Below are 27,938 nucleotides of genomic sequence, written 5' to 3'. Positions count from 1 at the left end.
CATTGTACCATCATGTTTGTTTATTACAAGGCATCATTACATCCAGACCTGCCAACGTTGAAAAGGAATAATGTTTAGACCCATTTATTTTCCATATCGGAAATTTATCACTTGTCTAATGTCCACTGGAAGAAAGCATAAAATGTTTCCACATGTCCAACATTTTCTCCATTGATCTGCTGCTCAAACTGTTTGAATGTGTCTGTTCTGACTGCAGGAGAACAAACAGTGTTAAACACTTTCTAATTACCATTCCTATTAAAATTATTTATAAAAAGTGTTAGATTTAAGACTTTGCTGTAGGACTATAATTTTTTTTTAAACAATCAAAATATTCAGCCTTTTTTCCTTTCATCCAAATCATCTTCCTTTAATACATTCCTTTATTATATTTTATAGCAAATTATATATACAAGGTGTTTCAAAAAATTTGATCTCTCAATTTAATAACTTTGAACAAGAACTGGCAATTAACCTCAAATTTTAACAGCATGTGTGGAAACAGGTCACAATTTTATGTTTTTTGTTTTTATCTTTTTAGGTATAGAAATGCCATTCACTGGAAAAGGGAAGGCGTTTTGTGTGTTACAGTGCCGTGTCTCAGGCAACGCGCGTATTGAAAATTTGTGAAATCTTTCATGGAATCCACATACCTTTGAATTTCTCATTCAGATTTTGAGGAATTAATCTTACATTGCTCAACATTAAGCCTGTTCAGTTTAATTTTCCTAGACTATGTATTTTCTGGGATATTTACATCTAAAGATCATAATTTTTGAAACACCCTGTGTGGAACACTGAATTTATTTAATGAACTCAAAACATTCTCCATTCTCCGTGACAGAAAGTGATGACAGCATGTTGGTGCATCTTTCATGTGGGAAAATTGAGTGAAGACAAAAAAAGTACTAGATATGAGATGATGGAAGGAGGCAGGATTTACAGTTAATATGGGAGAGTTTATAACCCCTACATAGCTGTCGATTGTGCATATTCATACAATGACTTGGGGGCATGGTTGGGGAGAACTATTTTGTGTATCTTGAATCATATATTCCTGTTCAAAGTAAGCTTCTACACAAAATGCATAATGATTGGCAGGTCTGGGTTATCTCATATTTATCACGCCATCTCTAGCTTTCTGCTTGAAGGTGCAAAGCAATTGCGACAACAGTAAATAACATTTCATTCATTTCTTCTGCTTTCTTTCTTTCTCGAATTCAGCAATCTGATTAAAGATATCCAATAAATTGGAGGGTAAATTCTTTTTCTGGTTTCCCTCTGAGGCTTTACTCCCATCATTGCTGCTTAATCTACGATCATTCCCATCTCTGACCTCTGACCTCCCATGGCTTCCAGATTTATAAGAGTCTGATCTGCGAGAGTCAGATGAGTGGGAATTGCGTGAGTCAAATGTGCGAGAGCTGGAGTTGCATGCATCAAAATCACGCGAGTCAGATTTGCGTGAGGTCTCTGAATAGGCCGAAGAGGACGAATCCTTTCTACAGGAAGTGATGTGTGAGCTTCTACAACTTTCCAGTCGAGCACTTTGATCATCTTCAGATCTTCTCCGATCTCTATACTTGTCTTTGTCCCGGTCATTTAACCCACTGAGGCACTCATGTTGACCTTTGGCCTTCCTGTCTTCAGTCTCAGGACTCCGTGTGAAGGGGTCATCTTCAAACCTACCTTCTTTGCTTTTTTTATGAGAAACTCTTTGGTGTTCAGCTCTGTTCTCTCCATCAAGCAATTTAACGAGGGTTTGTTTCTCATTAATGAAAGATGCTGAGGTGTTAGCAGGAACAGGGTAGTGCTCCTCCTCTTCTTCGTCACGTGATGAAACCCTTTGCTTGTGTTTTTTACCACTGTGTGAAGAGCGTCTGCGTTTGTGCTTTCGCTTTTTTGTTTTTTTGCGACTGGACAAGTCGTCACTGGAGGAATCGGAGCTCGAGGATGTGTCTGACGTGGAGTCAGACCTCTTCCTTTTCTTTTTCATCCTGGATGAAATTAAATTTTATGAACTCCTTCGGTACCTTAATTCATCTTTAAAAAGTGTGTGATCAAAAGTAATTTTTAAATTCCCCTTGAACATGTCACAAAGCTATTACATAATAATAATGCTTGATTAGAAATTGTTTATCATCTGTTTCCTTTTCATAAAAAAAGGCCTTAGAACATCTCTACACCTTTACTTTCATTATGAATACCAGTAACCATAAATATGTTCTACATGCAAATTGGATAAGCCCCACCACAATGCGCTAGCCATCTAGTTAACTTAAGCCAGCTCACTACTTTCAAACCTCCCAACACCAGTGGGATTTGCTTCAGTTTCTCACTGATTTATTTGCCATTTCTGATGATAAATAATAGCACTTCAGTGTTGCCATGACAACCACATGTTCTCATCAATATTTAAGTTAATTAACTGGCAGGGTTCTTTGGCTAAAAAAAAAAAAAAAAAAAAATTCAGCTACATCATCCCTACTAATGTGCATATTGATGGTTCGTTGTAGGTTCCTGCCACGTAGTCTTTTAGTGACAGCACAAACTGAGCTCATATTATATATTTTTTCCATGCCTAAGTCAGTTTCATATCAAATGACTATAAAAGTCTGTTTTAAGACAGAAATCTGACCCAAATAACCTACGCTAAATAATCATAATCAGTATCCAAGAGGAGTTTAAATATTAAACATCACACTTTAGAGTTCAGGGGGAATTTAAACACTACAGACACAGTAATAATAACCTTGGTCAGACACCTGTAGAAAATAAATACAAAAATGCAGAGCCGTCTGTGTGTTTGTGTCAGTCATTACCTTTTTTCTTCTTTTAAGATCTTACGTAATTTTTCTGCGCTTGTCTCCACAGTTTGTTGCTTTTCCTTCTCCTTTGCAGCTTCTTCAGCTTTCAGTTTAAGAGTTTTCTTTAAAGCGGTCAATTGGCACAATGGAAAAATAACGTACAAGTGATAAACCGGGCATGCAGAGACGTGCAACAATTTGTTTTTTAAACAAGATGATGATAAATGACCATTCCAGCAGATCATCGACATTCCAAACATCAGGACACAACAGGACAGCAAGAACATGAGAAAGCATTGAACGGACATAAGACAAAGATACAGTTACCAGCCAGTGTGAGCAGCAGAATACAAACCAGTGTTTCAGTCCAAACATGGATTTCCAGAGATGGCGTTTGTGCCGAACCAGTGTGATTAGGATTGTGCGTCCAACAGCAATCAGGGTTCAACATCCCAGATCAAAGACACACATAAATAACAAAAATATTTCATCAGTGTAACAAGGTACATTTGTAAATTTAATTTTTGTCAAACAGTTGTTTTCTATTGTTGCACCACTGCGTCCCGGACTCTCTATAACCTGCATTATAAATAGTACATTTACTGTAAACCTGCACATCTGTAGTAAAAGCTGTAGTGTAAACCCACATTGTAAATCTGCAGTGCAAAACTGTAATATAAATCTGGATTATATTGTAAAGGATTGTACTGGATTATATGTAAAGCTGCAAATCTGCAGTGTAAAACTAAACCTGCACTGTACTGTTGTAAACCTGCACTGCAAAGCTGTAATGTAAACCTGCACTGTACTGTTGTAAACCTGCATTGAAAAGCTGTAATGTAAACCTGCATTGTAAAGCTGTAAATTTGCAGGAAGTTTTTTCCCCTAAACAATCTGTTCCATCATTGTCATCACATCATAAAACAAAGCTGAAAACAGACAATATTTTGGTCTACAGCCTGTGCTGACAATGTGATAAACACCTGACAAATAGGAGATTTATTTTTTACAGATAATGCATTTGGAGATATTCCAGCTCACCTGGATGTGCATCTGCAACTTCCTCAAGGCTTCCTTTGCTTCATGAAATGTGTTGTCTAAAGCTATTGCTTTCTTATAAAGCCCTTCTGCTGTAATCAGCTTCTCCTCTTCCTCCAGCCTGATGAGAGGAGACCAGACATCAATTGCACATTTAAAAATTCTCTTATTAGGATGAGTTTTCCAGACTTCCCAAAACTATCAATGTATAAACTAATCAATGTATGCACTAAATGTATAAACTATTTTTTGGAAACTGGCAAGTTGCACAACTAATGGAAAGATTAAATTGCATAAAATAAATCAATTTCACTTGCTTTACATCTCAGCACTGTCTAATATCATTGTTTTATTGATTTTTATTACAGAAGAAAGTCTTAGTAGTGTGTAATCGATTCCTAGGAGTAAACATTTTTTGGCAACACTATTGATTGTAAAGTAATTGCCTCAAGATTACAATATTTGTTTACTCACACATGCACAGGTAGCATGGTGAGATTGTAAGATAACTTGCTTACTGAGAGACATACTAGATCCCTGTGGAGCTCCGAGCCTTGGATGTGTGAATACAAGCAAAAATTTATGCCAATATAAAATTCAATTCAACCCAGGAATCTGTAAACAATCAACCCAGGAATCTGTAAACAATGAACAAGAAATTTTATTTGTATAAACATGCTTACTGGCCACCTCGTTCCACAAGTGTTTGGCACAGATATTTCTTAGCGTTCCTGTGTGTTGGGCAGCCTTCCAAAGCTAGCTCAAAGTCACTGATCGCTTTCATCAAGCTTCCTTTAGTGGCATATCTGCAGTAAGAGAGAGTTTGGGATAAAGGCTTTGTACTGACAAATCAAAACCATGTAAATTGGAAGAGTAATGAAAATTTTAATTGTGAATTGGTTTGTATTTTAGGTGGAGGAGCTTACAGAGCGCCGCGTGCTACGAGTGCCTCAACATTATTTGTGTCAATTTCTAAAGCCTTGTTATATTCATTCATCGCTTCTACATGATGGCCCGATTTGAAATTATTCACACCAGCTTTCACACTGCAAGAGATTCACATAAGAAATGAGCTTCCACATCAGTCATATTTATAAGATATAAATGATAGATAAAATAAAGACATGTATAAGATGCATATCATGCATACCATTTCAATGCCCAGGAAGCAGACTGCTTCTTCCGAATTGCACTTGCAAAATCATCTTCAGTGAAATGTTTACTACAAACAAATAAAAATTTTATATTTTATATATATATATATATATATATATATATATATATATATATATATATATATACTGCATATATCGTATCTAAATTTGTACCGACAAAAGGAAAAAAAAAAAAAGGCAGTGTATACCTCTGTAATCCTCTCATTAGTGAATGAGATTTTGTGTCGCTGATTCCCAGCTTGCCAAGTAAATAGTCCACGTTGGAGGGGTTAGAGAAGCCAAGTGAGCTCTGGAGTAACATCTCATACGACTCACCGCTGTCTGCAGTCGCCCGTTCGCCACGGCTGAACCCACAACACAATAATAAACATCCACTCAGAGATAACGTGTTGAGAACCAGCCACAACCTCACAACCTGAATCATATTAGTCAGTGGTGCACGCTTTTCATCAATTTCCAGGGAAGACGGTGACCAATACTTTTGTGGAGATCAACAGATAGTGGACTGACAAATACTGTAGTGTTTGCCCCATTGGACAGTGTGCTTCGACCATAACCATAATCCTGCATTTTGTCAAACACTGACGACATATAGGCAGAGCTAGAAAAATAATACAGATCACTGACTGGCTAAACAAATTATTCACAAAAGTGTCCTGATAATGCTTACTGTTTTTCTATTGTGATCTCTCAGTGCATGTCTCACTTCTAATTGTTTATTTTAATGGCTTTGGGAGGAAACAATTTTATCACACTACAGGTGCTGGTCATATAATTAGAATATCATGAAAAAAGTTTATTTATTTCAGTAATTCCATTCAAAAAGTGAAACTTGTATAATGTATACATTCATTCCACACAGACTGATATATTTCAAGTGTTTATTTCTTTTAATTTTGATTATAACTGACAACTAATGAAAAACCCAAATTCAGTATCTCAGAAAATTAGAATATTGTGAAAAGGTTCAATATTGAAGACACCTGGTGCCACACGCTAATCAGCTAATTAACTCAAAACACCTGCAAAGGCCTTTAAATGGTCTCTCGGTCTAGTTCTGTAGGCGACACAATCATGGGGAAGACTGCTGACTTGACAGTTGTCCAAAAGACAACCACTGACACCTTGCACAAGGACGGCAAGACACAAAAGGTCATTGCTAAAGAGTCTGGCTGTTCACAGAGCTCTGTGTCCAAGCACATTAAAAGAGAGGTGAAGAGAAGGAAAAGATGTGGTAGAAAAAAAAAGTGTACAAGCAATAGGGATAACCACACCCTGGAGAGGATTGTGAAACAAAACCCATTCAAAAATGTGTGGGAGATTCACAAAGAGTGGACTGCAGCTGGAGTCAGTGCTTTAAGAACCACCACGCACAGACGTATGTAAGACATGGGTTTCAGCTGTCGCATTCCTTGTGTCAAGCCACTCTTGAACAAGAGACAGCGTCAGAAGCGTCTCGCCTGGGCTAAAGACAAAAAGGACTGGACTGCTGCTGAGTGGTCCAAAGTTATGTTCTCTGATGAAAGTAAATTTTGCATTTCCTTTGGAAATCAAGGTCCCAGTGTCTGGAGGAAGAGAGGAGAGGCACAGAATCCACGTTGCTTGAGGTCCAGTGTAAAGTTTCCACAGTCAGTGATAGTTTGGGGTGCCATGTCATCTGCTGATGTTGGTCCACTGTGTTTTCTGAGGTCCAAGGTCAACGCAGCCGTCTACCAGGAAGTTTTAGAGCACTTCATGCTTCCTGCTGCTGACCAACTTTATGGAGATCAGGGCTTTGAACCGGTTCAAGGAACGAAAACGAAAACCGGGAACTTTTTCCATTTCACATGGAACAGAAACGAAACCAGAAACTTTTTTTTTTTTTTATGTTCCGGAACAGAACCGCTTATTAAAAATAATGGTAACCGGTTAATACCGGTTTTTATTTCGTTCCTCAAAGTTTCCGTAGCCTACAAATAAAAAAGCCATTCTCCTCCTGCGCAAGTTTCTATGACCCGCTGGGGTTCACTTCCTGTGTGACGTTCACTGACTGAATGGAGAGAGCGGGAAGGTGGACTACTATCACGTCTCCATGTGATATTAAGTGAATTACTGAGTGTCTGAGCAAAGAAGAGCCTGAACGTTGCAACCTCCCTATTGGCTGTTTGTAAAAATGTATCAGTTGTTGCCCTTCCCACGGGAATCATCGCGGACTCGAGAGACGAGACCTGACGAGTTAGTTCGTAGCAGAACAAAATGTCTGGACACAAATCGGGTTTTCAGAAAAGTAAAGAAAATAAACGGAAGGTTGAAAATACAAAAAAGGAGGCAGAAAATGCAAAACGAGTTTTAAGGTAGGACAAATGGTTACTTTTTAAGGCAGCCCGCCGTGGCTGCAGGCTTTCAGTTGTCATTGAATGGTTACTTTTCTGAGGCAGCCCGCCGTGGCTGCCTGCAGGCTTATTTATTATAGCCCATTTAGTTAAAATAGTTGATATAAAATGTTTATAGTTATATGATGGTTGTCCTGATTTAGACTGGTGTTTTTTTTTTTTTGGGGGGGGTTGCGCGATGTTGCACCCGGGTCCAGATTAGGGCAGAACCGGCCCTGGCTACATTTCAGGTGTAGTTTGTTTTATGTATGTATGTACTTGCATAGATGTGTACTTGGTCTTCCAATATGGCGCCTAATAAAATCTCGCGGCGCGGTGACGTCATGCGGTAGCCCTCTATAGGGCCTGACTAGCCTTTGGTAACACACTAAACGAATGATCTTTCATTTTTGGCACTTTTTCTGTTTGTGTAGATGGGAAGACATACTGAGAATCCAAATCGCCAACATTTGAAATAATAATTGTTTTGAATTATTTCTTGTCTTATTTAATGAAGGTTGTAATAGAATTAGCCTACATTTGGCTTAAGCTGGATGAGACAGACAATTTTATAGCCATTTGTTAAACCGCTGACAGGGAACGTAATTAACCGTTCCGGGAACGAAATTTTTTTGTTCTAACCGGTTCGGGAACATCTATTTAATGGTGGAACCCAAAACCGGAAACGTTAAAATTCCGTTTCTGTTCGGAACGAACCAATAGGAAAAAAATTCTGGTTCAAAGCCCTGATGGAGATACAGATTTCATTTTCCAACAGGACCTGGCACCTGCACACAGTGCCAAAGCTACCAGTACCTGGTTTAAGGACCATGGTATCCCTGTTCTTAATTGGCCAGCAAACTCGCCTGACCTTAAAGTGCCATTCCACCATTGGATGTATTCTTTGGCATAAAATAAAATATATTTTGACAACATATATAAATGGTATCACTAGATAGAGAAATCTTTTAGCTTCAAAATGATATATCAAACATAATTTTTTGACAACGACAAGTATATTAATTTTGCGACCAAAGTCACCTACCCTTTTAATTTCCGAGCGTGATGTCATCGGCAGGTTCCCCTTCTTGTGTACCACGTGACGTGTGACGTGGCACATATTATCAGCAATGGCGGATAGAACGCGATAAAAATAATACCAATAAATCTAGCTAATACCAATAAATCTAGCTAACTGAAAGATTAACTCAATTTTTAGCAATTTTTTTGGCCCCCATATACGAGGAGAAATGACTCTCTCACTTTGGGGGTTTCCTGGTCTAAAAATAGACCGACACGTGGTACACAAGAAGGGGAACCTGCCGATGACATCACGTTTCACTACCGAGCAGAAATTAAAAGGGTAGGTGACTTTGGTCGCAAAATTAATATACTTGTCGTTGTCAAAAAATTATGTTTGATATATTATTTTGAAGCTAAAAGATTTCTCTGTCTAGTCATGTTGTCATAAAATATATTGTATTTTATGCCAAAGAATACATCCAATGGTGGAATGGCACTTTAACCCCATAGAAAATCTATGGGGTATTGTGAAGAGGAAGATGCGATACGCCAGACCCAACAATGCAGAAGAGATGAAGGCCACTATTAGAGCAACCTGGGCTCTCATAACACCTGAGCAGTGCCACAGACTGATCGACTCCATGCCACGCCGCATTGCTGTACATGCTCATACTTTTCATGTTCATACTTTTCAGTTGGCCAACATTTCTAAAAATCCTTTTTTTGTATTGGTCTTAAGTAATATAGACCCCTTCGCATGTTTGTAAACAAACCGACCGTTGCCAGGATGCGCGCGCAGCCTGGACTCAGAAACAATGGCGCTGCCCATAGACCGGCATTATGAGCTGTCAGATTATGCAAAACAATTGTCGTTACAAGATTGAGAATGCTACATAAATAAGTTAACTCTAAAGGCCTCTGCATGCTCTTGCGACAAGGCTTTCACAGACAGCTTTTCGCAGACAGTTGTAATTTATTGTTGAGCGGGGATAATAGGCGTGCGCGATGTTATTCACCGGCACAACGCAAGGGGGCGTGAAGTCGCTAGGAGTAGTTGGTGGGTGTGGTTAGTGGAGTGTTTATCCTCCGGTTACTTATAATGACTAGAACTTTTTTTTTTTATAATGACTAGAACTGGAGTCGTATAGATGTACATACTTCCTCAATCAACCGCTCTTCATGCTGCTCCATCTTCGCTCGTGTTTTTAAAAATGCCGGTCGTGAAAACAAAACAAACTGGGAAAGCAGAGAAGCGGAAGTGCGTGTACAGCGGATGTAGAGTGGACCAATCAGAGCCCTCTTGTCTGTGGCGCTGTCTGCGAGGCTTCTGCGGTGGTCACAATTTTTGGGAGGTGCGCACAGAGTGTCTGCGAAGGTGGGGGGCCTACGCAGACACTGTCTGCGAGGACTGGGTTGTCAGCATAAATTGGCCTTAACAAGTGGACATCGCCTACCGGATCCGTATTTAATTAAAGAGTGGACGGACGGTGTTAGTAAGTTCCCTCCTCATTTTCCTCTGATACCTGAAGGCAGTCATACTATTTACAAAAAATGTCAAACTCAAAAAAAAAACCTATTTACAAAAGTAGCCTGCCATCAACATTCTGGTTACAGCGAGACTACAACTTGATTAACAATGGGACATTCATATTGATTTTGTTTTAATCAAATTATGCCAGTGATGTGATGGCAATGTGGCTTAAGCTACAACAGCAAATACCAACACTAAACAGCAATTTGCAGGAGGTGATGGCATGAAAGGAATGATAGTGTAAAGAGTGCAGCTAAGAGAAATCAGAGCTGCGTAAAAAGCGAGAGGCAGAGACCAGAAATGAAACTGAACGGGGCGGGAGCTAGGTTAGAGCAGTCAACGTAAGTTGGCATTTCGACTGAGGGCACACAATTTTACCTTTCCATCCTTGCTTTAAAATTGTGATTTTCGGCATACACAAATAACGATGGCACAAAATCTGGACTGCTTGAGACAAGCGAGAGCTCTCCTACAAACATTTTAACCCCATCACTGCTACGATTCTGACACCCGACAACACAACAACTAGGCATTTCTTCCAAATATTTCTTCTCGTCTCTACCGTCGCTGAGTCTTTTTTGGGTCCAGGCTGCGCGCGCAATTTCCTCTTACGTATGAATGACGTTTACTGCGAAGGGGTCTATTCTAATTTTCTGAGATACTGAATTTGGGATTTTCATTAGTTGTCAGTTATAATCATCAAAATTAAAAGAAAACATTTGAAATATATCAGTCTGTGTGTAATGAATGAGTATAATATACAAGTTTCACTTTTTGAATGGAATTACTGAAAATCAACTTTTCATGATATTCTAATTATATGACCAGCACCTGTATTTAATGCTTCATTTTTTTTTAACTCAGTTGTTCTCTGACTGCTGTTTGATATTTAGCTCAGCTTATATATACACACATACATACGTATATATATATATATATATATATATATATATATACACACACATACATATACACACACACACACACACACACACACACACACACACACGTGCTGTCAAGCGATTAAAATATTTAATCGCGATTAATGTCGCGACAGTCATAGTTAACTTGCGATTAATCGCAATTTAATCGCACATTTTTGTCACATAAACCATTGTAATTCTCTTATCAGCATAAAAAAGTGAATGGGCTTGCTTTGTACCAATGTTTTTTTTTTTTATTGCAAAGCATAACACGTCTTGACACAGCTACTGCAAAGTGAAACCTAAGCCGAGCACCGGCGCGGGGCTAGCAAGAGAACCGTGAGTGAAATGATCTACTGTTTGAGTTAGTCTCGAATCAGAGAGATAGGTTACACAGTGACGGTAGGCTTGACATGCTTGATTATAATATAAAGTACACTATTATATTAAGTTTAAGTTGTTCGTTGATAAATATTGCATTGAATCTGATCTTTACTGTTTCAGCTCACTTAACACATTTTGTACTTTTACACTTTCTGCCTGTTGATGCGTCGCGCTGTCCAATCAGAGGCGGCCAAATTTGCATATTACAGGAAGGATTTCTGGGATAGCATTGAGTTTACAGTTCAGAGGGATCTGGCTTCTTTAGACGCTGTCTTCTTAAAACTGAATGAATATTTAAAAAGAGCCAAATGAGCCAGTCTTTTGAACGGCTCTTTTCAAAGAACGGATCACAAAGATGCGGATCCCATCAAAGAGCCATAAATCCCATCTCTACTAGCGCGCCCTGCCCGCGCTGGTTCTTTGGGGGAGGAGGGCAGAGGACTCTGGCTGTGCGGGGCGTGGCTAGCTGCTATCGGTTTTCTAAGCAAAGTCTCTGTTCCAAGTTCCTGGCAGTTTCAAAAGCTTATGAAAAACCTACATCATGTCACAGAGCGTTAATCTCGCGATAAAAAAATTATCGCCGTTAAAATTGAGTCAAGTTAACGCGTTAATAACGCGATATTTTTGACAGCACTAATACACACACACACACACACATACATACACACACATATATATGTGTATATCTATCCCCCCATCCCCAATCCACATCCCAAATAACAATGAACAGAGAGAGGAAAAAATGAATAAGCAAGCAAGCAAAAATAAACAGATTTAATCACCAAGATGAATTAAGTATTGGCACTCTCTCAGTTCAATAATAGAAAGACAGCGTGCACACAGCGATTCTTACGTGTAATGAAGAGGTAGATCTTCTTTGCTTATTACACCCAGTTTGGTTTGCTCCATGTTCGAGGCCAGACAGATGGAATAAAGTGAGATTGTCAGCTTCTCGTGATAACGATCAATGTCCTTCACACCAGCTAAACAAAATTAGAAAATCAGAAAACAAGATTAGTCTCATTAAACCTGTTAGCTTTAAATTCCTAGCAGTTATGTTTAAATAAAGGGGTAACTCTGCTTATTTCTATTGTCATATACTGAAGTAAAAATGTAGTAATAGATAAGGATTAAACTGGATATTTACATTTGGTAAAATGAAGGTGCTTGAATCATGAAAAAAAAAAAAATCAAGAATGAAATAATTATTCAGTATATATGGTAGTATGCAAAATTTAGTATGTACACTATTTTAAAAGGCTTATCTTTTCATAAGAAAATTGCAATTTATTATAAATATTTTTAATTATATGCATTTAATGTACAGTATACAAGTATATAAAGATATTTTAAAAACTCAAAATGTCTTAAAAAGCATGATAACTTCAAAGTAGCACTGCAATTGTATTAATGTTATAAAATATTTAAAATAAATTTTACATATTTACAAAAAAAATTCTGAAAATAACACACATATGTATGGATCCATTTACATTTTGATAATTTTATTTTCATTTCAGAAACCGAAATTAGAAAATAAATGAATGGTGTTCTGATTTTCATTTCAAAATCCAAAAATGAATAATGGAAAAACAAGTCATATTTCATTTTCCTGCCCAGAAGCATCAAATACAAAATTTAAAAAGAACTTACTTTTCATTTTATCCTTTGTAAAATAGAAAATAAAATAATTGCATGAAAACAGAAAATAAAATAATTGCATGAAAACAGAAAATGGCCCATTTTTTCATTTTCTGAAACCAGAATCTGTCCACATGCTCATGTCCCATATACAACTAAATTACCCAGAAGTTATCATAATATAATGTACCACAGGGGTGTAATGATGCATTGCAATGCAAAACCGGGATGATGCATTTCATAGAAATGTGCAATTCATACTGTGGAAATCAGCATTCTATTAATAATACATCCAATTTCACTTGCACTGTCTGAACAGCAGAGGTCCCCAATCTGCACAGCCCATAGAGGAAAAAAACATGAGAGCACACTGGGCTCCTGATCACACCAACCGACACATACTGCGTGTTATATGGTAACACAACAATATTATAATAATTAAAAGGAGCTCATCAAGAGCTTTTAAATGACATCCACCCCACACCACTGTAATCTCCATGCTAGAGGAAAAGGTAGGGGAGTTCGGGTGGTTTCGCTGACTGACACTGAAGCTTTATAGAAATAAAATGAGTTATAATGACATCTCGGGCGCTGCCACAGAACTCATGTTGTAAGCAATCATTTTCCCCAGGTCAGAATCTTTGTTTAGTCAATAAGAATTTTGGGAGAATTTATTAATTTTTAGCGTTGCTACAAGTAGCATTATTACTAGTTTAACTACATATCTCAGTAGTGTGGTGGTAACTTCATTGTTTTCTGAATCAAATAGCTTTTAAGTAGCAAATTTCTTTGACTGAGCAAGTAGTGCAGTAGCATCCATAAAACGAGGGTTATGTATATAACCGCGGTTCTATGAGTTTCGGATGACCGCCAGAGGCGGTGCTTTCAGCACATGGATATCCATCACACGAACGTGCAGGTCGAGTAATAGTAACAACAAAGTCACGTGTGACCTGGGTGACGTCACCCCGTGACCCCGGCATAAAAGACCGGTAAACCCAGGAAGTGACCTCTTGGCAAATCTTCTCGTGTACACTCCGAGTGACTGCCAAGCTCTGGCGGTCATCCGAAACTCATAGAACCGCGGTTATATACATAACCCTCGTTCTATTTCGTTTCTCCTGACCGCCAGAGGCGGTGCTTTCAGCACATGGATGACTAATACCAACCAGGTCATGAGGAGTGCCTACCCGTACCCAGTGCTGCTGCGACAGGCCTGGAATGACAGCCGTCGCCACAGGATTATGTGGGACGACATTAAGACGGTAAAACCTGGTGAAGGTGCAGCTGGAAGCCCAGGAGGCTGTGCTGCATATGTCTGAAAGGGGCACGCCCTTCAGTGATGCCCATGAGGCCACCACGCCCCGTGCAGAGTGCGCCCTGACAGCCGGAGGAATCGGGGAGCCACTGTGCCTGTAGGCATGTAATATGGCCTCGACTATCCACTTGGATAGCCTCTGCTTAGAGAGCGCCAGACCCCTCCTCGGCCCTGTGTGGCACAGAAACAGGGCGTCACTCCTACGGAAGCCCTCTGTACGGGACACGTACACCCTGAGGGCGCGAACTGGGCACAAAAGTTCCGACCTCTCACCATGGCCCGCCTCGAACGCCGCAAGGCTAAGGGGCTGGTTGACGAAGGTAGCAGAGAGGGTCTTCGGGAGGAAAGAGGGGTTAGGCCACAGAGTGACCCCACTGTCGCCGGAGTGCCACTGCAGGCACTCCCCACTGACTGACAGCGCGTGTAATTCCCCGACGCGCCTCGTCGATGTAATGGCCAGAAGAAAAGCAGTCTTCAGGGAGAGCCATGAAATGTCTGCCGTGAGCAGGGGCTCAAACGGTGCGTCGCAGAGAGCCTGCAGCACCAAGTGAAGATCCCATGTGAGTACCCGGCTCCGTTGGGGGGGGGGGGTCTCAACCGGAGAGCACCCTTCAAGAAACATGCCACCAAGGGGTGGGACCCCACGGTCCTTCCCCCAACTCTGGCATGCTGAGCAGAGATGGCAGCTGCATAGACCTTGATGGTGGAAGGAGTAAGACCCTTATCAAACAGAGACTGGAGGAACAGTAGAGTGGTCGGCAGGGGGCAGCATGTAGGCTCCTCCCCCCGAGTTAAGCACCAGTTGGAGAAAAGCCTCCATCTGTTGGCGTAGAGGGCATTGGTGGAGGGTGCCCGAGAGCTTGCAATAGTGTTGACCACTGCCGGCTCACAAAGACCTAGCAGGGGGTCCGGCCCTTCAGCGGCCACACCTAGAGCTGCAGACGGGCTGGATCCGGGTGCCAGATCTGCCCTCCCAGCTGTGATAGCAGGTCCGTCCTCACTGGCAGGCACCAGGGGTCGCCGTTCAGAAGTTGCAGCAACTTGGGAAACCACACTCGGCCCGGCCACCGAGGGGCGACAAGCAGCAGCCCGTGGTGGTCCATCGCAACCCTGTGTAGGGTTGGCACGATCAGCGGCAGAGGGGGGAAGGCATACAGCAGTTGCCTCAGCCAAGCATGCGCCAGCGCATCCTGGCCCAGGGGACTGGGGCCGTGGAGGCTGAACCACAGAGGGCAGTGTGTCGACTCCTGGCAGGCAAAGAGGTCCACCTCTGCCCTGCCAAAACGTTCCCAGATGGCGAGAACCACCGCTGGGTTGAGTCTCCATTCCCCGGGATCGGGGTTCTGGCGGGACAGCAGATCCGCTGCCCTGTTGGCAGTGCCTGACAAGTACATGGCATGCAGGCTCAAGAGATGTCGATGGGCCCACCGCAGAAGTTGGCCGGCCACTTCCAAGCACTGGAGGGACTTGGTGCCTCCCTGGTGGTTGATGTAGTACACTACCGTAGCGTTGTCCGTCCGCACCAGGACGTGTCTGCCGGCCAGGCCTGGGAGGAAGTGCTGTAGGCCGAGGAACACAGCCCATAGCGCCGGGTGGAGGTGGAGACCGTTGAGCCACCTCTGAAGTGGACGCAAGTCCAGGAGCCCCAGTGGGACCAGAGAGGAGGCTGCTGTAAGCATGCCCAGCAGGCGCTGAAAGGTCTTCAGGGCGAGTGACCTGCCCCGTCCGAAGCGGCCACGCAGCAGGCGGATGTTGTGGATCCTGGTCTGGGAGGGGGTTGCCATCAACGACCTCGAATCCAGGTGCATGCCCAAGAAAGTCGTCTCCTGGCTGGGCACCAGCGAGCTCCTCTTGTAATTCACCCTGAGCCCCAGCTCTGCGACATGTGAGAGCACAGTCGCGATGTCGGTGCAGGCCTGAGCTGCTGACCGTGAACAGACGAGCCAGTCGTCCAGGTAAGGCAGGACACGCAAACCCTTGCCTGAAGTGGTGCCAATGCCGCTGCCACACACCTGGTGAACACACGGGGTGCCAGCGATATCCCAAAGGGCAAAACATTGAACTCGAAAGCCTGGCCCTCGAAGGCAAACCGCAGGAACTGCCTGTGGTGTGGCGCAATGGGAACATGGAAATAGGCGTCTTTCAGGTCGACGGTGGCAAACCAGTCGCCCGCCTGGATGTGGTGTAAGACATCCATTGTACGCAGCATGCGGAATCTCATGGTCTTCAAATGGGAGTTGAGGGACCTCAGGTCGAGGATCGGGCGGATACCGCCGTCCTTCTTCGGAACCAGAAAATACCTGGAGTAGAACCCACCTTGCTGTCTCTGCCTGTCGACGGGAGAGATTGCTCCTTTCTCCAGGAGGGTGGCGATTTCCTGCCGGAGGACAAGGGACTTCCCCGGATGGCTCACGGTGGTGTGTTTGACCCCATGAAAACGCGGCGGTCGGCGGCAGAACTGGATGCGGTAACCCTCGGTGAGGGTCACCGGCACCCAGGGGTCTGGGGTCAACGCTCTCCAGCTTTGGAGCTGTTCGCTGGAAAAGCGGCCGACCGCCGGCGCGCTGATGTCAGTGCCGCCCAGACCGCCCCCATCGGTCACCATGGGGGCGACGAGGAGCGGACTGGGTGTAGGGGGCAGCGCCGCGGGTCCGGGAGGTGGTGGGGCGACGAAAGTCATCAACCCGTCTGGTCTCCTGGCGGGTGCGTGGCCGAGGCAGAGTCGGTGTGGGCCCTCTGAAGGACTGGGCAGCGTTGCCGTGGTGGTGGGCCTGGCGGAGGCCAGCGAACTGCTGTCGCGCCTGGACGACCTGGGCACTCCGGTCCAGGGCTTGCTGAGTGGCCTCGCCAAACAGCTCCCCGGGGACAACAGGGAGAGAGCGCAGCACACGCCGGTCAGGCTCGGCCAGAGGGGACTGCGCCAGCCATATCTGCCGGCGGGCGAGGGTGAGATACGACATCAGCCGGCCCAGTTCCCGCGATGAGTAGGCAAAGGCCTGGAGAGCCGCGTCGCACAGCTCCCGTGATGCCGCGCTCGTCCCCTCCAGCATCTGGGCGAGGGCCAGCAGCAGATGGGACATGGAATTGTCAATACGACCCATTCGTGCTGCCGTGTTGTATCCCCGCATGATGAGGTCGTCGGTCGCACGGCATTGAGTGCGGGGGCATCGGGCGTCAGGCCGCAGAGCCTCGTTGGGCGAAAGGACGAGGGCAGCCACGGAGGGCTCAATGTTGGGCATCTGCTGGAGGCCGTAGGTAGGGGCGTCCTGCATTGCTGCCAGGGCCCTGCAGTCACTAGGGAGGTGGGAACGGCGTCTAGGGTCCGCCCAACACCTCTGTAACTCCTCGATGTATAGGGCCGAGGGCGGAACAGACAACGAGGAAGGCTGTGTGGAGCCTCTGAAGAAAGCGCTCTGATGCTGGGCCACCGGGGGCGTATCCAACCCCAGACGGGCCAATGCAGCCCTCAGCGTTGGCTGGATGGATGAGCGTCCGCCTTCCGACGCTGCCATGGTGCCATGGCTGGTGGCCTGGGAACCGGCCGGAGAGGTGGAGTCATGACCGTCAGACCCACCGCAGTCAAAGCTCTCCGACGCCCGGATCGACAGCTCATCCAGGCCGCGTGCATCAACAGCCGGTGACAGAAGCGGTGGTGATGGCGAACGGTCGGGCTGCCAGGCAGATGGGGTGGCTGCGGGAACACTGCTGCCCTGTGGCGGAGGCTGGAGATTCGCCAGCAGGGCCTTCATCTCCTCCAGCTCGGTGGACATCACCTCCACCTTCCGAGCCAAATCGCCCGGGCACTTCTTTTTCGCCTTGGAAGCGGAGACGTGTGGGGGAGCCCCACGGCGCTTGCTGGGCCCTACTGCTGCAGCCGGCACCCTGTCCTGTCCCCCCGAGGCCCGGGGGATGTCAGACGGAGGATCCACCCGAGCCAGCCTGGCGGTCCGCGCAGCCACGCTCAGGCACATGCAGTCTGCGCAGGCCATGTCCGTCAGCCCCTGCCGCAGGCGATCAATACCCAGGCACGAGGGGCACTCGCGGTGGCAGTCCTCTGGCTCGAGGGGGGCCCGGCAGTTGGCGCAGCAAGAGAATAGGTCCATGACACCTGGCTGGCAGAAGGGAACTTAAAAAATAGGGCGAGAACACCCCAAGTAAGTATCCCAAAATAAACAATCAGGCGGCAACGAAAAAACGACCGGGCGGACACACCCATGGTCGGGACGCAACTAATCAGTCACTCACTAGCGTGAGAAGACATCATACGCCGCTAAAACACACAAGACAGCCGGCCCGTGAGCAGGCCGGAGGCAAGGTTACACAAAACAAGGCGGTCGATAATATTAACAAGGATAGGCGCCGTGCGCCACAGAACTGATAAACAGCGGCGAGAAACACCGCTTTAATTTAAATGAATGAAAACCGCTTACCTGAACGAAAGCAAGCCGGCCTCCAGCGGCAAGGACCCCGCCTCGGAGGGCTAGTCAGCTAACTCCACCAAGCGAGAGCACTCAGCTTAACGGAGTAACAAACAATACGAATACAACACACAAGACAGCCGGCCCGTGAGCAGGCCGGAGGCAAGGCTACACAAAACAAGGCGGTTGATAATATTAACAAAGATAGGCGCCGTGCGCCACAGAACTGATAAACAGCGGCGAGAAACACCGCTTTAATTTAAATGAATGAAAACCGCTTACCTGAACAAAAAACAAGCCGGCCTCCAGCGGTGAGGACACCGCCCCGGAGGGCTAATCAGCTAACTCCACCGAGCGAGAGCACTCAGCTTAACGGAGTAACAAATCAATACGAATATAACGACAAGAGAAAAAGAATTGGTGGACTTAACGCAGTTTCTTGGAGGATGCGTAAGCACAGCCCCAACCCTACGGGTAACGAAACTAACACAGCGCTTTGTCCAAATTCCAATCCAACTCGCAACCTGCAAACGCGAGAAGATGCAAGAGGTCACTTCCTGGGTTTACCGGTCTTTTATGCCGGGGTCACGGGGTGACGTCACCCAGGTCACACGTGACTTTGTTGTTACTATTACTCGACCTGCACGTTCATGTGATGGATATCCATGTGCTGAAAGCACCGCCTCTGGCGGTCAGGAGAAACGAAATAGAACCTACGTTTTTCTGAGCATTTCTGAAGCTCAAGCACAGCGGCCTGAAATAAAACTAAGGATCATTATGTGACGCCACCACTATACATGGATATATATATGCGCAGCCACAGAAGCACTTCCACATGACAGTAACATCATGTACCAGTCCTACAACTGCCTACGACAGGGGAGTAAGGGAATAAAAGCAAATGAGCTTGTGTTTACTTGATGGAAAGATGGCAGAGGAAACTTGTAACGCTGAGGACAGAAAGGAATTGGATGTTAAAAAAAAAAAACCCACAAACAAAGATGAACTTTCACATACTCTCAACACCTGCATTGTTGTGTTATTTTGTTATTATTAATAATCAGAGTAAATTGACTCATGAAGCCAGTATAATGAATCGAATTGCGATAAGAGTGCTTCACTACACCCCTAAATGTACCTCTAATCAAATCCCCAATCTGGAAATAAGACAAAGGATCATCATGATTTCCAGTTGATGGGACATCTCTGATTGGACACAGACCCTGAGAAAGAGAACAGAAATTACTCAATTAAAGGAAGATGTGAAACCTCATACCACCGCACAGTGTAAGGGTGTGTTCAGTTGTGGTGCAAAGTCTAAATCATGTTTAAAATACCGTGATCTCCAGATCTTCAACATCCCTCTCCAATCCCCCAGCAGTGCAGAGAAGATTAACAAAGAACCCAAAATCTCGAATTGAGGAAATTCTGCCTATGACGACATCGCCTCGCTCCACATCTCTGTAGAAAAGTTCTCTCCTTTCGTTATAAGAAATGTCCATGAACTGCTCCAATGGAGGCATGATGGCGTACGGCTCTGCGAAATCAGCATCATAATACTTTACACATCTCCACTAGGATTTTTATTTTGCACATCAAAAACATTTGGTCAAGTATTTCTGAAACAAGACTCTGATAATATTTATAATACTAGAGCTGGTGTGTACCATTTAAATTCTCAAATACTGGTTTGTTATGCCATTACTGTCTTTAATTAGTATCTTTGTCTGTACATTCCTACTCCTTGTACAAAGACACGATGTAGGCTGAAATAACTAGTGCACTATACAGTAGAGGACGGGGACATGACAAAAATATTATGAATGCCAAACATTTCTGTCACACACAATATCAGTAGTACTGTTGTGTTAAAAACAATGATCATCTTGTATTTAACATCTACACACACTTTTATGAGAGAGAAAGTGGACCAAAGAAAAAAAAAAAAAAATCCTGAACGGGGCGGCAATGTCCCCCGAAAAAATTTTAATAACATAACACGCAAAACCCTGTATTCTAGTGCATTTTAGTACTTATTTTCACTAAAACAAGTTATAACTTTTAAGCCTTTTTCTTTCATGTACATTAATGATTAACATGTCAAAAATATCAAATTTAATTCCCCTAGTTAATGAGTAATTTTCAGGAGTGCATTGTTCTAAACTCAGAATTTTCACTATTGGATGTCAAAACTTATATGAAAGTGATGCTGTCACGTCTTATGTGCAATACTGCATATATGTTTAGAAAATAATTCAACTGATAAATAGTTCACACTTTCATGAAATTGAATTGATTCAATATCAAAACAGTCTTATTAATCAGATATATATTTATTGTAACAGTAAACTCATTCAGAACAGAAAAGATAAATCAGCCACATTATCTTGTAAAACTGAGCTTATTCAACAAACTATTATCAAAAAGAATATTTTCTTATCATGCCACTTTAAAGATTTCAAACTATTAATAATGCACAAAAACTTAACTGGTTTGAACTGTGTGTGTGTGTGTGTGTGTGTGAGAGAGAGAGAGAGAGAGAGAGAGAGAGAGAGAGAGAGATGGAATGCACTGCAAAGTTCATAGTTTTGTAAAAACCAAAGAAGACAGTCTGCTAGGGTAAGTGAAAACCAGCTGTGAAACGGACACCACTAAATCTAGACCCTCTTCTTCTTCAGTTGTTCCACAGCCTTACAGCTGTTTTCCTTTCTCTTGCGCTTTCCCCAAATGGCTTTTTTAATGTTTTTTGCTATGCTATGAACGGACTGTCTTGTCTTGGGTTGAGAGGCTGGATTTGGCAGTGCCTTTTCCTCTTTCCTCCCTTCCCTATCGTGGTAAAATCTCGTTCACATGACATGAGGTATAAGTATATAAGGTCTCGTACACACCAGCAAGCATTGCGAGACTACAAAAATGGCGGCGCCCTGTCGCTGAACGTAAACAAGCCGCGCGATCGCAAAACCAAAATTTCTATGAAACGGGACGCGAAAAAAACAAAAAATAAATTTCTCCATTCGGAAAACCAGAGATTTAAGAGTTTTGTCAAATATCCGGATTTCCGGGTAAATCCGGAAGACTTTCATCGGAAGACTTATTAAAAGTTTCTTATTTTACTGTATATTCTTCAAAGTAGCCACCATTTACCTTGAGAGCTTTGCACACTGTTGGAATAAATATGTAATAAAGTGCTAACTTTTCAGTCTGTTTGGAATTATTAAATATATAAAACATAAATAAAATAATTTTTAAAATAATCACTATATCCACCATCTAAAAAAAAAAAAGAAAGAATATTGTGGCTTATCATGATACCAGTATTGTATGATATTAATATTGCCCAGCCCCAAATTATGAGTCATCTCAGATTCATCCAAACGTCGATAACTTCCAGAATGATGATCAAGTGACCCAAATCATACGCTACTCTCTAAGCAAAGACGATGCTTCCCTGAACAAGAATCAATCTAATACAAAAAAAATGTAAAAAATATTTTTACCAAAAAAAAATCAAATGTATTATTGCTTAGAAATGTAATAGAATGCAGAATGGTAAACACAAAGATGTCAGGCTGGTATAAAGTCACATCCACAAGGTGAACACTTGCTTTCCTTATTTTATAATTTTGACCTTATTTTATTTTCAATCATCAATGCACAGCTATATGCTGATTCTTAACTCATTCCCTACAGCAAGCCGCTGACAGCGGCTCGGCGAATTTTCCCATTCCCTACAGAAAGCCAGTACTATCGGCTTTGGTGACGTCATATGGAATTCTCTCGGAAACTCCCATAATAAAGCAGTACACGTGAATTTGACCAATCAGAGCCGTAGAGGACTGCACATAGACCACATTTGGATATTATAATTAGCAGGAAACCCCAGAAGTCACGCGTAGGGAAGGTTTATTATAGCAGGGATAGACTGCTATAATATTATTATAGTATAATATTATTATAATATAATATTATGACTAATGCTTGTGAAACCTACCTACTTCAGAATTGTACAAAAATAATTCCATATTTAGAAAGGATAGGTTTCAAGGACTCGGTAAATGTATACTTTTCTACCTCTAAAATAATTTGTTATGGAAAGAGACATTTAACTGAATGTACCTATTAAATTGGTGATTTTCACAAAAAGTATTCGTCAAAACGTGACTGAAAAAAATTGAAGTATTCCGTAAGGAATGAGTTAAAACACTAGTGGGTTTAAGCTCATAAAGTGTAAGTAAATGGATGATTGTCAATATGCTAATGACACTTCAACCATATCAGACACAGTGCGCATTAATATTTGTTTAGACTTGTAGGTTATTGACTTTGTGTGATAAAAACACTGCCCGGCAAAAAAAAAAAAAAAAAGGTTTCACGCACTAATTTCACTGGACTGTCTTTAATGCTAATTATGGCACACATTCATGACATTGTTTCAACAACCTCATGCAATGTCACCACATTTATCGAGAGTTGCATCAATTTCTTGTCTTGACAACAGGAGAGATAAACCACTCTAAAATCTTCTCCAGCACATCCCGAAGACTTTCAGTGGGGTTAAGGTCAGGACTTTGTGGTGGCCGTTTCATGTGTGAAAATGATTCCTCATGTTTCCTGAACCACTCTTTCACAATCTGAGCCCTAATTTTATGCCCATGCCATCAGGGAAGGAATAAAATCCATCGATGTGATAACCTGGTCATTCAGTACATTCAGACTGTCAGCTAACTTCATTTTATTGCCACATAACACTGCTGTGCCTCGACCTGACCAACTGAAGCAACCCCAGATCATAACGCTGCCTCCAGAGGTTGTAAAGTGGCCACTGTTCATGATGGGTGCATCATTTCATGTACTTCCCTTCTTACCCTGAGACACCCATCACTCAGGAATAGGGTAAATCTGGACTTATCAAACCACATGACGTTTTTCCATTGTTCTAGAGTCCAACCTTTATGTTCCCTTGCAAACAGAAGCTTTTTCTCCCCGTTAACCTTACTAACGAGATCTCGTTGCAGTGTACATGTAGAAAAGCTCTTACTTTCACTATTAAGCATAGCTTATTGATTTGTGTTACAATTTAACGTCATCCTGCATTTAAGTGATCTCTGATCACAGTCAGTCAAGCTTTTCTGTGACCACATTTCTGCCACAAAGTGGACAGTTCAGCAATATCTTGATGCATTGGAGCCACACTTAGCATAACCCCTTTTAATGTTTACTTTGATTGGATAATTATCCATGTTGTATTTTCAAGTTCATGCCCGCCCACCCACCATTTAGGATCATTTCTCTTTTCTTTCAAAATGGCAAGTGTAAAACCACAGACATAAAAGAAAATATTGTTTTAATTTTTTTTTCATGTTTTTGTTCATCTAAATGCCCACTGCCATTTTTCAAGTTCAGCTACAATATGGGTGCACTCCATTTTCGTGCTGTTTCTAAATGCTCACTGAAAATGGATTCATCCATAGATTAGTGGACTGCAGTAATTATCCAAATCAAAAGTGCTTAAATATGCTTATTTAAATCCAAATATTCCCCCCTTTTTTTGCCAAGCCCCACCATCACCACCACCCTTTACAGAACTGCAGTAACAAATATCCATAAACTAGGGTTAATTGTAAAATGTAAATATTATTGTTTTAGGGGTAATTTTAAGGACTCAGGGTTTTACAGCTATGATTATGTATTTGAACTGTGCATAAATAACCTTGTGTTTCTTCCTGCCACTTGTCTTCCCCAGGTGTGGTTGATTTCCATGCTGGAGCAAACAGAAGGTCCGCTTTCCTCGCAATAAACTGTTCCACCACTGGACTGTCATCTTCCTTATCCCTGTTAGAACAGTTAAATACCGTAAAACAGTGGTAAATGCAATTGCTAAAATTATCCACATTGCATCTGATTGTGAAATGGTGCCAAAACTAACAACTGAATGAGGATTTCAGAAAAGCTGGCTTCTTTAAATTTTGTTTACGATTAAAACATTTTTTTTTTACTTTTAAACAAGGAAAAGAAGCACAATTTGCTTTTAAATGTTGTATCCATGATTTCTGATACTAAAAACAAAAATGGCTTATTAATTTCTGTGACTGATACAAAAATAATGCCTAAATGTACAGGGACCATTAATGTCCTTCTAATAATCAGTTAAATAGGCTTGAAGTAAAAAAGCTCTATTACAAAGCTGAATGTACTAACTGGACTCAAGCACTCCATGTTGTCATGATAATGTTGACAATAACACAAAGTGCATACTGATTGTCAACAGAGTGAAACCTCTCCATTCACATGATCAGCTTCCCCATTACTTGGGTGAGCCCAAGAAAAGTCTATGTGCTTGGTGCCAGCATTGCTGGGAAAACAGAGATGTTTACAGTGACATGATGACATGGCTCTATGGTAGCTCTCTAGCCTGAAAAGCAAACTGGTCCATTGCTGAATCAAATACAAACTGGGACCAGCACCAGCCCAGAACTAGCACCTAACTGGCTTTGGTGGAAAGGGGGCAACAGAGGCCACACCTTCACTGGAAATGAGACACAGGGCATACGTCCTTTAAATGTTACTGACAGAAACAGGGGCTTCACTTCTTTGCTGGGGACCAACGGATACAGTGGCCACACCTGCTTCATTTGGACTAACAGACACCGGCCACACCGCCTCCTCTGGGACTAATGGACACAGAAGCCACATGTCCGTTACTGGGTCTGAGACAATATTTTAAAATTGATTTAAAATTATTTATTCTGCCTAAGCACAGCTGAAGCTTCTAAAAATTCTGGAACCACTTCCTAACTTCTGGAAGCAATTAGAAATTAATTGGCAAAACAACTGTGAAACCCCAAAATATTAGTCACTTCTAATATCAAAACAGTTAATGATAAACCATTGTTCAAGCTAATAAACAGATGTATATAATTTCTCAGATCAGGAAAAAACTCAGCTTGTACCTCTGGTTCATAGATTTGGCAAGATCGGCTGTGACATGTTTAAAGTCTGGATTTTCACTCTGTTCACATTTTAACAGAGAAAATAGACTCTGTCCATGAAACACCACAGTCTGCTTGAGTAAATCTCTATCCATGCTCGAAAACACAATCTCCTCACACTGGTACACACACTCCAACCTGGAAAGAAAAAAAAATACACATTAATATTACAAGCTTATATTATAAAGCACGTCCACAGCGCTGTTAAATTCTGGCTTCTGATTGGTCAGAACATGCTGATTAATTTTCTACTGTATAATAGCAGCTCAGACAGTAGCAGCCCCCTCCCCAAGACTTTTCTAATGAGCCCAGGCTCAGCCCGATCCGAGGTCAGGAGTGAGCATGGACCGTCAGGAGTGAGCATGGACCACGGAAAGCTTTAGCATGAACCCTTTCTCCAGCCACTCATGCGCACACGTGGGGATTTAAAAATTCATAACTCAGCCACCGAAGGCCCTAGGCCCACCAAAATTTACAGGCACCTCCCATTCCCCCGAGTGGCACGCTAAATAAGACAATAATAATACACTCAGTATTCACTGTTGTTTTTATTGCATGATGCAGTTGAACTAGTGCTTTAGGGTTGACAGTATCTGATTGATTCAGTCAGTTGATTAAGAGTTCAGTTTACATGAAACTCTGCAGTACAGTATTATCTTAAGTGCCAAACTACCAATCAGTGGTTATGCTGTTATGTGCATTTTTTTATTCATAATAAGAATGGCAGTCAGTGTCATATGCTTTGGAGGATGTAGATTTATATTTTAAGAGTTTTTATTTTCTAAGTTCTAGTCCAGCAGATTTTAATCTGAATGCCAAATGAGATTACCATGCCTAGTTTTGTCACTTTAAAAGTCACTTTGTTACAAAGTTACTTGGAATCTCGTACTCAAACTTTTTAGCTCTATTATGTAAGAATAGTTGTATTGCTAATTACTAAATATCTCATAGACTTGTTATAAACATAGTATAAAAAATAGTCATTGTTCACATAATGTTTCATGAGTGTTATTATAGTGCCTATATGAGTACCAGTAAGTTGTAACTAACTGGAACATCCTTCCCCCCACACACTTTTTTTCTAGAACATGGAACTGGCTTGTGTGTGTTACTGTTTTCTTGGGTGTAACTTTAAGTGTGTTTTTCTTGAATCTTCTTACATTTTCTTGTAAATGTTATTTAATTTGTAATGTAATTTGGCCTTTGACGATCACAAAAATGTGCCTGGAAATAGCTGAGAAGCCAGGCATCTAAAGCCATTCAGCTTCCGGGTCCCTGAGGCGGGCCCTGGACCCCCAGCCACATTGTTCCGGGTCTTTGGCCCGTCATTCGGACAGGCTGAAATTTGGATGGACGGACAACATTTCAGACTTGTCTGTCCTGTGAAAGTCTGCTTAAAATTCCTTATTTCCCACACTGGGGTGGTTACAGCAACCCTGTATCATCACACCATCACTTATTTTTCTTGTAACAGCACAACAAAGTGTTTTTATTCTTAACATATAAAACATACACAATGTTTAGACTGTCTACTGAATGTTTATTTCTGGGGGGAGACATGCCAGATTAATCTGAGAGAGAATTTTAAAAAAAAGAGAGAGAAACAGGAGGTTTTAGTCATGCATACAAACTGTTCTTATATAAAAAGTTCCTTTATAAACATAAGAAAGCCCTACAATTATAATAACTTTAAGATAAGTCTGCAATGCATGGAAACCCTAATACTGAACATCATCTAATATCTAACATGAATTCAGGTACAAATACTACAAAAACATTTTCCCCCCACTGCCATGTAATCATAAACAAACGCAGGTTTGTTCAGTTAACAAAATGGTAACGTATATTTAGAAACATATAAAAGTTTAAAAGAAAACAAACAACTCTCTAAAACATTAGCTGAAACTCGTCATAACAAATAAGAGGCCAACACAGCTCGTTAAATAGCGCCTTAAGCGCGACTAGCTTCATGTAGACAGCTGCGAGTTTTATTAAACTATTCAGACGATTGTAATAATCTGAAACACGTCTTTTAATTAATATGTTATGCTTCGTTTATTTTCCTTAAATCAATGCACAAATTCACAAACCAAAATTTGAGCTAAAACGGACAGCTAGAGGATAGCACGACTCGTTAGCATATACTCACCGACACGCAGATCCTAAACGCTGCCTGAAATTTTTAAATCCTGGCCAAATCTGTACCTTCTGATATTTCATTTGTAAGCATTTTCAGCATTGGAGATAAATATTTGTAAACGTATGTTATATTTTAGCACTAACTCGGTGCTGCTGGATATCCGTGCAATGAAAAATGCAAAAACCGTGACACGAAGCTAA

General features: G+C 42.2%; 1 protein-coding gene across 4 annotated transcripts; it reads right to left on the bottom strand.

The window, feature by feature from the left end:
* Positions 1–27,938, bottom strand: ttc14 (tetratricopeptide repeat domain 14). Of its 4 annotated transcripts, none has more exons than XM_060941163.1 (13): positions 27,748–27,938; positions 25,560–25,736; positions 24,320–24,441; positions 19,947–20,146; positions 19,748–19,832; positions 12,086–12,215; positions 5,209–5,364; positions 4,996–5,067; positions 4,772–4,891; positions 4,529–4,651; positions 3,849–3,966; positions 2,823–2,929; positions 1–1,997 (listed from the first exon to the last, which is right to left on the bottom strand). In XM_060941163.1, exons 1-13 carry the CDS (start codon positions 27,816–27,818, stop codon positions 1,190–1,192), a joined length of 2,289 nt encoding a protein of 762 aa, XP_060797146.1. In that variant the 5' UTR covers positions 27,819–27,938; the 3' UTR covers positions 1–1,189. The 4 variants fall into 4 exon arrangements, with proteins under 4 accessions (XP_060797146.1, XP_060797147.1, XP_060797148.1 ...); XM_060941164.1 differs by lacking the exon at positions 27,748–27,938 and adding an exon at positions 25,180–25,280 and having other exon boundaries at positions 25,560–25,648; XM_060941166.1 differs by having other exon boundaries at positions 1,913–1,997; positions 2,823–2,910.

This window comes from Neoarius graeffei, chromosome 15 (assembly GCF_027579695.1).
Source record: "Neoarius graeffei isolate fNeoGra1 chromosome 15, fNeoGra1.pri, whole genome shotgun sequence".
In the NCBI taxonomy this organism is placed as follows: domain Eukaryota; kingdom Metazoa; phylum Chordata; class Actinopteri; order Siluriformes; family Ariidae; genus Neoarius; species Neoarius graeffei.
The sequence above is the reverse complement of the archived record's forward strand: the minus strand, read 5'-3'. Positions and strand labels throughout refer to the sequence as shown.